This window comes from Myotis davidii, unplaced genomic scaffold (genome assembly GCF_000327345.1).
Source record: "Myotis davidii unplaced genomic scaffold, ASM32734v1 scaffold299, whole genome shotgun sequence".
NCBI lineage: Eukaryota > Metazoa > Chordata > Mammalia > Chiroptera > Vespertilionidae > Myotis > Myotis davidii.
Window position 1 is genome coordinate 2,669,002 of NW_006293088.1, and position 11,824 is coordinate 2,680,825.

General features: G+C 57.7%; 1 protein-coding gene across 1 annotated transcript in view; it reads left to right on the forward strand.

Annotated features, from left to right (window-relative positions):
* Nucleotides 1–7,944, forward strand: part of EPHA2 (EPH receptor A2) — a 24,897-nt gene extending 16,953 nt beyond the window's left edge. Inside the window, exons 15-17 of the mRNA XM_006766682.2 lie at nt 675–868; nt 1,461–1,616; nt 6,804–7,944. Of these exons, the coding sequence (XP_006766745.1) occupies nt 675–868; nt 1,461–1,616; nt 6,804–6,909 (456 nt within the window). The 3' untranslated portion in view covers nt 6,910–7,944. The remainder of the gene's footprint in view (nt 1–674; nt 869–1,460; nt 1,617–6,803) is intronic.
* Nucleotides 7,945–11,824: the final 3,880 nt, after the last annotated feature.

The window sequence follows — 11,824 nt, forward strand, 5'->3', positions numbered from 1 at the left end:
ATGCCTGAACGGTATGTGGAATGAAGTGGGCGGGCATCGGGAGGCCACTATGGCACGGGGCAAGCACTATGGGCATTCTATCTGAAGTGTACCTGGCGTATAAGACGACCCCCCACTTGGAGGCATATTTCTCAGGGCCAAAAAATCGTCTTATACGCCGGCAAATACGGTAAGTTAATAACAATGTACCTACCTATGTAGTTTAAGTTTAAAAAATTTGCCTCTCAAAAGAAATTCCAATCGTTGTACTGTTGATACTTGGCTCTGTTGACTGAGTTTGCCGACCACTGCAGTCTAGGCCAACCATATCAAATCTGTGGCTGGTGGGCCGCATGCCACGAGTTTGACACGCTTGCCTAGGCGAAAGGGGCAGCTTGTATGGATGTCTTTGCCCAGAGACTGGAGGGAGGCTGGCTGCAGGCTCACAGCATGGCTGCTGCCTGGGGCCTGTGGGGGATCAGGGTCAGAGTCCCTTCCTCCATGGAAGTACGGAGACAGCCCCTCGACACTTGCTGCTTGTCCTCTCGGCTCAGGAAAGGAGGCCCATTCTGTCTGTTTCTGGGACTCCCCGTTCGTTCCTCTCTGTCCACCTCCATGTACTGGTGCTCCCCGGGACCTGCGTGGGTTGAGAGATGTGAAGGCACCCTGCCCACCTGCCTCCCTTGCCCCACCAGGTGATGAAAGCCATCAACGACGGGTTCCGGCTGCCCACGCCCATGGAGTGCCCCTCCGCCATCTACCAGCTCATGATGCAGTGCTGGCAGCAGGAGCGCACCCGCCGCCCCAAGTTCGCCGACATCGTCAGCATCCTGGACAAGCTCATCCGCGCTCCCGAATCCCTCAAGACCCTGGCTGACTTTGACCCCCGGTGAGTCCCATGCCCTCCACCTGCAGCAGCCCCCAGCGTAGTGGCCGGTCAGGGCTAGTGGGCTCGGGGCTCGGAGTCTCGCACGGGCTTTACTTAGACCGGACAGGGGCTGGCGTGGGTAACACTAAGGAAAGCCACCAGCACATATGGCAAGTGTGCCGGGCACTGCTCTCAGCCCTTACATGTTTTAACTCATTTAAACAACCTACAGGTGGGTCCTATAATCCTCCCCGTTTTGTAGATGAGGAACTGGGGAGTGCAATTAAGTACCTTACGTGCGGGCACATGGCCAGGCTGGGACTGTGACGCTAGGAACCTGAGTCTTTCTGTTAAGGTTTCGCTATTTTGTGGTTATTGGTGGTGCCCTTGTCAGTAGAGGCAGAAGGGGCAGCAGTAAACTTCAAACACTGAGTGTTCCCAGCATGCCAGGCTGCCTCCCTGAACCCACCTGACTTGGCTTTCCGGTTGCCCGGATGAGGGAACTGAGGCCTGGGGCAGCTGGGTGAATTGCCCAGGTGGAGAGCCACAGGCTGGGGGCCTAGGGCGGGCTGGGTGTGCAACCCTGACCTGAGGGTGGGCGTTCATGTTGCAGAGTGTCCATCCGGCTGCCCAGCACCAGCGGCTCCGAGGGGGTGCCCTTCCGCACGGTGTCCGAGTGGCTCGAGTCCATCAAGATGCAGCAGTACACAGAGCACTTCCTGGCGGCCGGCTACACGGCCATCGAGAAGGTGGTGCAGATGACCAACGAGTGAGTTTGGGCTCTGCCTGTGCCGCCCGCCGCCTCCTGCCCCTGGTTCCACCACCCTTCCTCTCTCCTCCCCACCCTCCTCTCTCCTGTCTCCCTCTGCTTGGGGAGGAAGGGCAGAGCCAGGCCGGCAGCCAGCAATACTGCTTGGCTCCCTCTCCTTCCGGCGCCTTTTGTCCTAGTAGTCACACTCGCAGTAGCATTTCTCGAGGGAGCCTGTGGGCCGGCTGTGTGCACGCGCACCTGGAATCAGTCCTCGTGCTAACTCGGCAGGTGGGGCCCGTCAGTGTTCTCACTGGGTAGGTGAGAAGTGGGTGCAGAGACGTGCAGTGACCTGTCCAGGGTCCTGCAGCCGCTAGGGGCAGAGTTAGGATGCCAGCCCTGGTCAGTCCAGGTCCCGAGCTCAAGGACCATGGAGGTCATTAGTGGAGAAACAGGCTCCGAGATTACGGGCTTACTTCTGGTCACACAGTTGATAGCCGGGACTCTGGGAAAACAATGGCTTCCCTTCATCGCCATCGCTGATTGAGTTCCGTTTGCCTTTGGAATAGATGCTATTATCACTTCCCCGTTTCACAAGTGGGGAAACTGAGGCCCAGAAGTTACAACGCTTGCCTGGGGTCACAGCCAGTTAGGGGCAGCCTTCCTCTCCAGGATGCCAAGAAGAAGTGGGCAGAGCCCTGGGACAGCCTGGCTGATGCCCAGGAGAAAGGGCCAGCCCCTCCCAGGCACCTCTCCCCTCATGGTGACTGTCAGCCTGTGGTCCAGCCTGGCAGAGTGCCCATTCCCCTTGCCCAGCCCTGCTCTGCCCGTTGTCAGGCTGTCCTATGGGAGCTCATCTCTCTCCCAGCTCCAGCATCAGGGACCTTTCCCGGCAGTGCCTTGGCAGGGATACCTCCTCCCGCCCCGGGAGGGAGAAGACACTGTCCTCTTAGCCTTTTGTGCTTCTAAAAATAGTGTGATGTCCCCCAACAGCCTCACTCGTACAGGGTTCAAGGTCACGGCAGGAATGGGCGCTGGGGCTGGGAGGTTTTGGGAACCACATGGAGGGGATGACCCCAGCCTCTCACGGTTCTGGGTCACAGAGGTTCTGGGATTTGGGCCTGTGCATGAACGTTCTCCAGGGCCTCTGGAAACCGCTCAGCTGGGCTTCCAAACTGCTAATCAAGGCCTCTCAGACCAGGCCATGGCCCATCCCAGGGGACGGCTGGGGATGGGAGCCAGGGGAGGACAGACTGACCGGAGGGAGGCATGGAGATGTGGAAAGAGGAGACGGGTCCCGGGGTGTCTCCTGTTGCCAGCCAGCTGCAGGGCCCCCAGCTTGGGCTCCGCCGTCACACCTGGGCTCAAGTCCCACATTTGCCACTTCCTAGCAGGAGACCTTGTTCAAATTAGGTTTCGTCTGTGAGTCTCAGTTTTGGGTTCCCCACTGTGGGGACTGCATGGGTGCCATGCATATGACACGCCTGGTGCACAGTAGGGGCTCAGTCCTCTAGTCCTTTGCTTTCCGCCCCAGCCTGTGGGCAGATGCCCGGGTTCCAGGTCTCCGCCTTTTCCCTGGGAACCTGGAACAGCCCCCTTTACCCCTCCAGGGGCTCCCCCCGAGGACAGAGGACAGCACAGCTTCTCTTCTGGGTGAGCAGGGCCAAGGGCAAGAGAAGTGCTTACAGGAAACATGCTCTCAAAGGCTTCCCGAAATAGCCCGGGGTGCTCCTCGGCCAATTCCTTTCCCACGAGCCCGGACACGGCTATCTTGGATGGACGGAGGCTGTGTGTGTGTGCGTGTGTGCTGTGTTTTGAAAAGGCCTGGATAAAGGCAGGAAGTCATTCCACGCTCCTTCCCCCTCCCACCAACCCGTTGGTGCTCAGAGCTGGGGTCTGTGTGACTCACAGCACCACTCCCTCCTTCTTTCCTTCAAATAAACGAGACAGATGGGGATCGCAAGCACTTTCTCAACCTGAGGCTGTGTCTGCACATGCGTGGATCCCAGTGGGAGGCGCTGAGCTGGTCTCGGGAGAATTCCGCTCTTTCTCCATGGGGTCTGGATTTAGGCCTCAAGGTCGTCCCCGGTCCTTTGGCCTCCCTGCTTCCTAGGCCGGTCTGTCCCAAGGGGCTGGCTGCACGTTTCCGTGGTCCCATGGTGACCGCCTCCCCTCAGCTTGAACACTCAGCCACTGAGTTTCCAGCTAGACCAGTGGCTCTCAATGGCCTTGAGGAGATAATGAGGTGGTGGCTTTGCACCCCAGAAAAGTGTTCATCCTCACAAGCCCTGCCCAGTGTCTGAGGCTGCTGCACACAGCGTCCTGTGAGGGTCTCCCGTCTCCGCGTGCCCCCAGCCTCGCCTGGCGCTGATGGGATGTCTGCTGCGTGAATGACTGATTGGGGTGTGAGGCCATTTCTCATTCCCCGCTCCTTGTATCCAGGCAGCACATAGTAGGTGTTTCCTGGGGAGGTGTGGCCTTTGAATTGTCCAGGGCCAGGGCTGGCATTGCGAGTGCTCAGGAAAAAGGTGGCCTCGGCCCTGTGTGTCCTCGTCCCAGTGATGGGAGTGACTGCCCTGGATCCCCGAGGGGGAAACAGAAGCTGGTGTGTTTCTACTTAGGGAAGGAGGCAGGGGAGGGAGGCTTGGGGGCGTTGTGTTGAAAGAGAATGGAGCTGGGGCAGGGGGGGCTCAGAAGCATCTCATCAGAGCCTCCCATTTACATGTAAGAAGCCGAGGGCCAAGACAGAACAGGACAGGACAGGACGGCCCAGGGCTTGGGTGGAGTCCTGGACTGGAATTGGGCCTCCTGCCTCCCAGCCCAGGGCTTTTGCCTCCTAGACGGGCCTCGGAAGCAACCTCAGCTCCCACCCTGCCCCATGGACCACACACCAATGCGGGAGACAGGCCCAAGGCAGCTTAGGCAGTGAATCAGCATCCACTAAAGTATTAATTCATCCATCCACCCATCCATCCATCCATTCATCCATCCATCCATTCATCAGACACTCCTTCCTTAAGGACCTACTGTGTACCGGGCCTATCCTAGACCTCAGGAGGGCATGGGGATGAGGGGATGGGCCCAGCCATTGCCCTTCTACAGCTCCCGTGCCTCACTGGTTCTTTTTTTCATTTAATAAGTTTTACTTTTCAGAATGCCTAGCTGGTGGGACCTGCTGTTCCTGCATCTTCCCCAGCAGCAGGGGCACCCCCTCTCCTGGAGATGCTGGGGCACTTTACTTGAGCTCTGTGCTTGGGGCTAGTTTAGTGAGGCCTGTACTAAGGACCCCTGCAGGCTGCCCTGGCCAAGGAGCGGGGTCTCCGCCTCAGAGACAGCAGCTGGGGCACAGCTGGTAGTTGGGAGCTTCCCTGCTAAGTTTGTCACAGTTGCTTTGTCAAACAAGACCAGGTTGTTGAGCTTGTCCTGCACTTTGCCCTTGGCCCACGTCTTCTTTTTGGCCTGGCCCCAGATTTGTTCTCTGGTCTCTGTCTGTCTTGGCCGACTTTCTGGAAGCTTTCTGCTTCTTACCGTCTTGGGCGGGAGCAATGGCTACCACTGCTGCCTCGATGAGATGTCGGACAAAAACGAACCCCCTGGTTTTTAAACCATGCGCTAGGGACTCTGAGGGCTGGCAAAATGCAGGCTCCCGGCCCCACCGTAGAGCTGCAAGGCCAGGGAGTCTGGAGGTGGGCCCAGGCCCCTACCCCTTTGCCCGGCGGTGCAGATGTTTCTCCGGGAGCCACACTGTGAAACCTACAGGGGTGGGGAAAACAGCTCTTGTTTGTAAAACCCCTCAACTGTTTAGGTTAGAAACGGGAGCCAGGGGAGGACAGACTGACCGGAGGGAGGCATGGAGATGTGGAGAGAGGAGACAGGTCCCGGGGTGTCTCCTGTTGCCAGCCAGCTGCAGGGCCCCCAGCTTGGGCTCCGCCGTCACACCTGGGCTCAAGTCCCACATTTGCCACTTCCTAGCAGGAGACCTTGTTCAAATTAGGTTTCGTCTGTGAGTCTCGGTTTTGGGTTCCCCACTGTGAGGACTGCGTGGGTACCATGCGTATGACACGCCTGGTGCACAGTAGGGTAAAAGGGTAGGAAGTTCTCCCAGATGTCTGACTCCTGGCCTTCCTGCTGCAGTGGGAGCCGCCAGTCCCCGAACCACCCTCTCTACCCACCTGGGTCTGCACTCCCTGCTCAGCACTCCTCTGAGGGTTCCCAGCGCCAGTGGGAAAGTCACGTCTCCGGAATTGCAAATAGGAACTTGCACCATATAATTAGCTCCGGTTACAGCCAGGAGACGGCCCATAAAAACCTGGGTGTTTTCATGGGTTTGGGCTGGTGGGTGAGGACGGCGGAGGAGAAAACTCCCAGAGTGAGCAAGAACCATCCTGCTCCAGGGCTCGGGAGCAGAAGTGGTTTTACAAGGGGATGGAGGCCGCATGGGAAGGGCTGTGGGGGAGGGGGACGATGGGCACACCTTTCTATCTGGTACCCATGCCGCCACCGGTTTCGGGGCCTCCCACCCCCAGTTGGACACTATGATTTCATTTTACCGGTGGGAAATTGAGGGTCCTAAATGGGAAACACCTGCCTCAGGTGACCCGTAAGCCCCTCCGATTAGAGACCAGCAGGGCGTTAACCCTTGGTGGTCCCTCGGCAAGTATTTCCGTGGTCAGTTAGCAGCAGGGAGGACTTGGAGGGAGTGGGGTGACAGTGGGTGGGGGCTGGGAAGAGGCCTTTGAACAACAGCCTTTGAGCATCCCTGCCGCTGGGGACGGCATCAGCGCTGCCTGGGCAGGAGGGCTTAGCTGGGGACACTCGGGACAGACCCGAGGTGGGGAGGGAATGCAGTGTCCCAGCTGGTTTGGTTCCCAGCTCTTCCACCTCCCAGCTGTGTGACTTTGGGCAAGTCACTTTCTCTCTCTGAGCCTCAGTTTTCCAATCTACCAGATGAGCGTGAAAAGAGCACCTACTAGTACCTCACAGATGATCCTGCAGATTTGACTTAAAGAAAAAAAACTTCACAGAGTTGGCTTTTCTGTCATTTTGTTATTTTTGTCGAAGTCAGCATGCTTTCAGATGTCGATCCTTCCGTCGGGCCTCTGCTCCGCCAGGCCCCCAAGGCCCCTTCCTCTCCCCCAGCTCAGCCCCCCTCCCACAGCTGCCCACCTCTCCCACCCCCTGACTCACCCTCTCTCCCTCCACCCACAGTGACATCAAGAAGATTGGCGTGCGGCTGCCCGGCCACCAGAAGCGCATCGCCTACAGCCTGCTGGGACTCAAGGAGCAAGTGAACACAGTGGGGATCCCCATCTGAGCGCCGACGGGGCCTCGCGCCCCCCTCGGCCAAGAATACTTGAAGAAACAGTGGCCTCCCTGCCAGCTCTGCGCCTGGCACCAGAGACCTTATTTATTTCCAGTTGTTTCTTACGGATGCCATCCTGAGGCCTCTGCTGGGGGCAGGGCGGGTGTCTAGAGGACAGCTTGGCCTGAACTGAACTGAGGAGAGGCTCAGGGATCCAGGCTGGGGGTGCTTTGCCCACAAAGGACAGCAGCCAAGCACTTAGCAGGCACTGCCGTGGTCCCAGCTCCTGGGCAGGAGCCCCGGGAAGGCCGTGGGACAGACACGTGGGGCATTTCCAAACCGGCCTCCCTTTCGCTGTCTCGGGGGGTGAGTGGCCACGGGAACAGGGTACCTCAAGCCCCACCCACTCACGAGCAGAGGACAGACAGCACGCTCAGCTGGGAGAGGCCCAGAGTTGTTCCCCATCTCCTAGTGCAGTGGTCGGCAAACTGCAGCTCACGAGCCACATGCGGCTCTTTGGCCCCTCGAGCGTGGCTCTTCCACAAAATACCAACTTCTGCGCGTGGGCCACGAAGTTTCAATCGCACTGTACGTGCGCGCCTGTTGGAAGATTCACACTCAAGAGCCAAAGAGCCACATGTGGCTCGAGAGCCGCAGTTTGCGGACCACGGTGCCTTCCACAGGCCCTGTCCTCAGCCCCCAGGGGCCAAACCCTTGCTTCTGCAGGGCCCTCACAGGATGCTCAGTTGTGTTGAGGTTTTTTTAAAATATATATTTTGTACTTTGTGGAGAGAATGTGTGTGTGACAGGGGGCCCGGCTAGGGCTTGGGGCTGAGGACGGTGTGTCAGACATTCCCAGGTGGGGGGCTGGTCCATCCATCTCTCGCCTCCTTAGACAACATTCATGACTCCGTCAGTGTTAATGATTCTGTTTTGTGGGGAGTTTTTTTTTTTTCCGAACCTTAATTTATTATTATTTTTTTATATTTATTGTTAGGAAATGACTTATTTCTGCTCTGGAATAAAGTTGCAGATGGATCAAACTGACCTTGGTTTTTGAGTTTTGGAGGGGCAGAGGGGTAGAGAGGCCTTCTGTGTTGGAAGTGGGGGGGGTGAAGGTTCGCCCCCACGCTGAGTATTTAAACAGCTTCTTTCGCAAGGCACACATGTCATGTAACCCTGGGAGTGGGGGTGGGTGGGAGGTGGGCAGGGAGCCAGGGAGCAGGCCCAGCCAAGCCCAGCCTCCATGCCAACAGGCCTCTGTCACCTTTGATCTGCAGGCTTGTGGGGGGCTGGGAGACGGGAGAACAGCCATGGGCCCCCTCCTACACATCTCCACGGAGCTGTTGAAATACATTCTTCAACTGTCCATGTTGGGCTCTGAGGTTTACAAAGGATTTTCACAAGCTTTGGCTTGTTGGAGCCTCAGTACTTGGAGTTTTATGAGTAGCTCCATTTTACAGAAGAGGAAAAGTGAGGCTGGGTCCAGTGACAGGGCTCGCCCAAGGCCACCCAGCAAGTTGGAGACAGCAGCCAAAATTGAAAGCAGGGCCGGAAATCCCAATTAGAAGCTTTTCTCACAGAAGAGGAGACGAAGGCTCAGAGACATGCAGTGACTCGCTTTAATCACGCAGCGGGAAGGAGCAGGGGCCTTGAGGGAAGCCGGAGACCCCATTTCAAATCCTGAGCCCTCTCTACTACACCAGGTTGCTGCCCTGAATGCCAGAGGTTGTTCACACCTTAGGAAGTTGTGGCCCACAGGTGACCAGGGACACGACCCGGTGAGCAGAGATGACCTGGGGCACAGGAGGAAGGCTCCCTGGAGGAGGTGACCCAGTGCTGAGACCTCAGGGACAATGAGGAATTAACCAGTGAAGAGGGCGACACAGGCAAAGTAAATTATGGCTGTGTGAAACCATGTGATTGTGCAAGGGGAAGCATGAACAATCTGTTATTATTAGAGTAGACGTGGGAGCCTACCGGATCTCCAGGGCCTTGGAAGGCAGATCTAGGAGCGGGACTTTTAAGCTGAGGGCAATGGGGAGCCACGGAAGGTTTTAAACAGGGTGAGGCACCATTACTGCGCCCCAGACAGAAGTCACTGGTAGAGGCCTGACTCCTAGCCTGTGAGGAGACAGAGGAGACATTCTGGGTCCTCCCTCAGCTTGCCTTGGGGTCTCCAGGCCGGCCACCTGGCCACTGCAGGGGGGCTGCCTCCGTGGGGAGCCAGCTCTTGGCCTGGCCCACTGAGCATCGATGAGTCATGCAGTGTCCGGCAGGGCTGGGTTGGGGAAGGTGAGGGAGTGCAGGGACCAGCTCGCCAGGCCTTCCTCCCGTTAGCGCTGGGCCATGGGTGTGCTGGCCATGGGGCTGAGTCAGGCCTTCCTGGGACCTAAATTGTCGGGCCTGCCCGTGTGAGACCGTGGCTCTGTTACTGGGCTGTGGCTGCTGCCACCACTGCTGACAGAGCTGTCATTTCAGCAGGGAGCAAGCCTGGGCTGCAAGGCCAGGCCTGAGACCCATTGCCAAGGCAACTCAGCCACCCAGTGGCCCCACTGGTGAGCAGGAGTGGACACGACACAGGCAGGGGCTCAGCAGGGGGAAGGTGACCGCATGTGCTCCTCCCTCAGAGCCCCGGTAGCCATAAGGCCCGCCTAGGGCACGGGAGATTGCTCAGGCCTGTGAGCTGTAGACGGGGTCTGTACTCAAAGGCCGGGCAGCTGTCTGGAGCTTCCAACAGACCCCACAATTGCCAAGAGGGGAAACTTAATTAAAAAAAAATTATTCGAACGAACCTAGCTCTGTTCCCTAGAGGCAGTGACGCCCAGGTAGCAGATCTTGGTTCCTAAACGCCACTCTCCATACAAGGAACCACGGCTCCTTAGAGAAATGGCTGATCCTCCCACCGGGGCAGGGGAAAGAGAAGGAGTCTAGAGTGTCTTGTAGTTCTGGAGAGGAAGGAAACACTCAAAAAACAAGCCGTTGGGGGGATGTCAGACACCGGAGGCAACCTGGAGGCGATCCCACATGGCCAAACCCAGACCAGATTGAACAACAGATGACATGGAATTAGATTATAACCCAGAGTAGGAAATAAATTGCCACACGTGCGATACATAGTGATTGAAGAAATAAATAAATGGGGAGACCAGACAAGCCTTCCTTTCGCAGTAATTCCAAATAACCACGGGGGTGCTCCCTGCAGCAGGTGAATTCCCCGCCGCTGCGAGTGAGGGCTGGACCTAGCGATACCCTTCCGAAGAAAGGAAGTGCAGAAAGGGTTACAAAGTGTGTGTGTGTGTGTGTGTGTGTGTGTGTGTTTCCCACATTGGCGAAACCTGGCCACAGTACTAGTAACCAAGTTAACATGAAAAAAACCCAGCAAACAAACCCGGAGCAGCAAGCAAACACTGACACAGGCCTTCCTGGGCGCCACCCACCGCTCTAAGTGCTTACCGTGTTTACTCACTTGATCCTTCCAGCAGCCCTTCCAGGCGGGCACCATTATTAGCATTTTACAGATTTGAACACTGAGGCACCCAGAGGTTAAGCAGCTGACGGAGCCACCCAGCTCACGCACGGCAGGGGCAGGAGCCCCGGGCCGCAGAGGCCCTAACAAAATGGTTTTCCACCTGCCCTCTCCACGTCCAAGACAGGACATGCTGTCCTCTCTATCCGGGACGCCTCCCTAGATGCGGTCCGAGAAGCGCTGGTTCTGGGGGAACAAAGGCCCTGTAACCTGCCCGAGGTCTCCAGATGCCACGGTGCCCCACGACCCAGGCCCCCAGATTGGGGAGGGAGAGGAGAGGATGGAGGCGAGTTTGCTGCTTGACTCCTTTCCGCAGTGGGCGTCTGCTCCACGCCAGGTGGGCACTGGGGCCACAGAGATGAGGAAGGCTCCCTCTGCCCTCCTGGAGCTCTGAGGTGGGTGGGGGCGACAGTGGCAACGGGACCCAGGCTAAGAGGGGGAGGGTGTTATAGGAGCCAGAGGACACCTGATTCAGCCTGGAAGGTTCAGGTGGGCTTCCTGTAGGAAGAGGAGCCATCCAAGTTGAGGCCAAGGTCAAGTAGGAGTCCATCAGGGGAGGGGAGAGGTGTCCCCAGGAGAGCCTGTCCCTGCCCCCATACTCCAGACCTCCGGGGATAGGGCCTGAGTCCCCCCGTTTGACCAGGACAAGCCCAAAGCCACCCTGGCCCTGACTGTCATGTCAGGAGCAGCCCCAGGACACCAGCCTTGCTCTCGTTCCCACCCCAAGCAGAACCTTCATCTCTGACCTCAGTCGTCTGAGCTGAGAAGTGGGCCTGCAGCCCACAGCCCGCCCTGGGCTCTGAGCCGCGGGGGCCTTGGCAGCCCTTTGATGCACCAACAAAGCCCCGAAGGAGATGAAGGCAGCAATTAGGAGGGTGCCTGGTCGGGAGTCGCCCCTTTATCCGCTGCTCCCAGTCTGGGTGGCAAGTTAAAACAGTATCACCGGGCAGCAGTCTTGGATTTCCTATTTAATTAGCAAATCCTGGAGGAGTGGGCAAGCTCCAGGCCCCTCCCCCACTTCTAGCTGTGGCCCAGGTGGGAGGATAAGGCCTGCACACAGCAGGTGCTGCTAGAGCAAAGGGTGAATGAACGGGCGCCTGCTTCACCTCTCCATCGCCCTCTCCCCAGAACAGTGTCTGACACCCAGTAGGCCCTCAATAGACAAATGAATGGGGGAGCCTGAGGGCCCAGTGGGGCCACGTGAAGCCAGACTGTTTAGTGTCCCAAGACGCTGGGTGGTGTTGGGGGCACTTGCTACGCCGACACCCGGCTCCCACTGGCTGGCTGGCACCGCACAGACAGCGAGGGAGAAGGGACCCAGTGTTTCTGAATACCTACTATGTGCCAGTCAGCATTCCAAGCCTGACACTCACATTGTCTTATTGAAGGGTCATAATG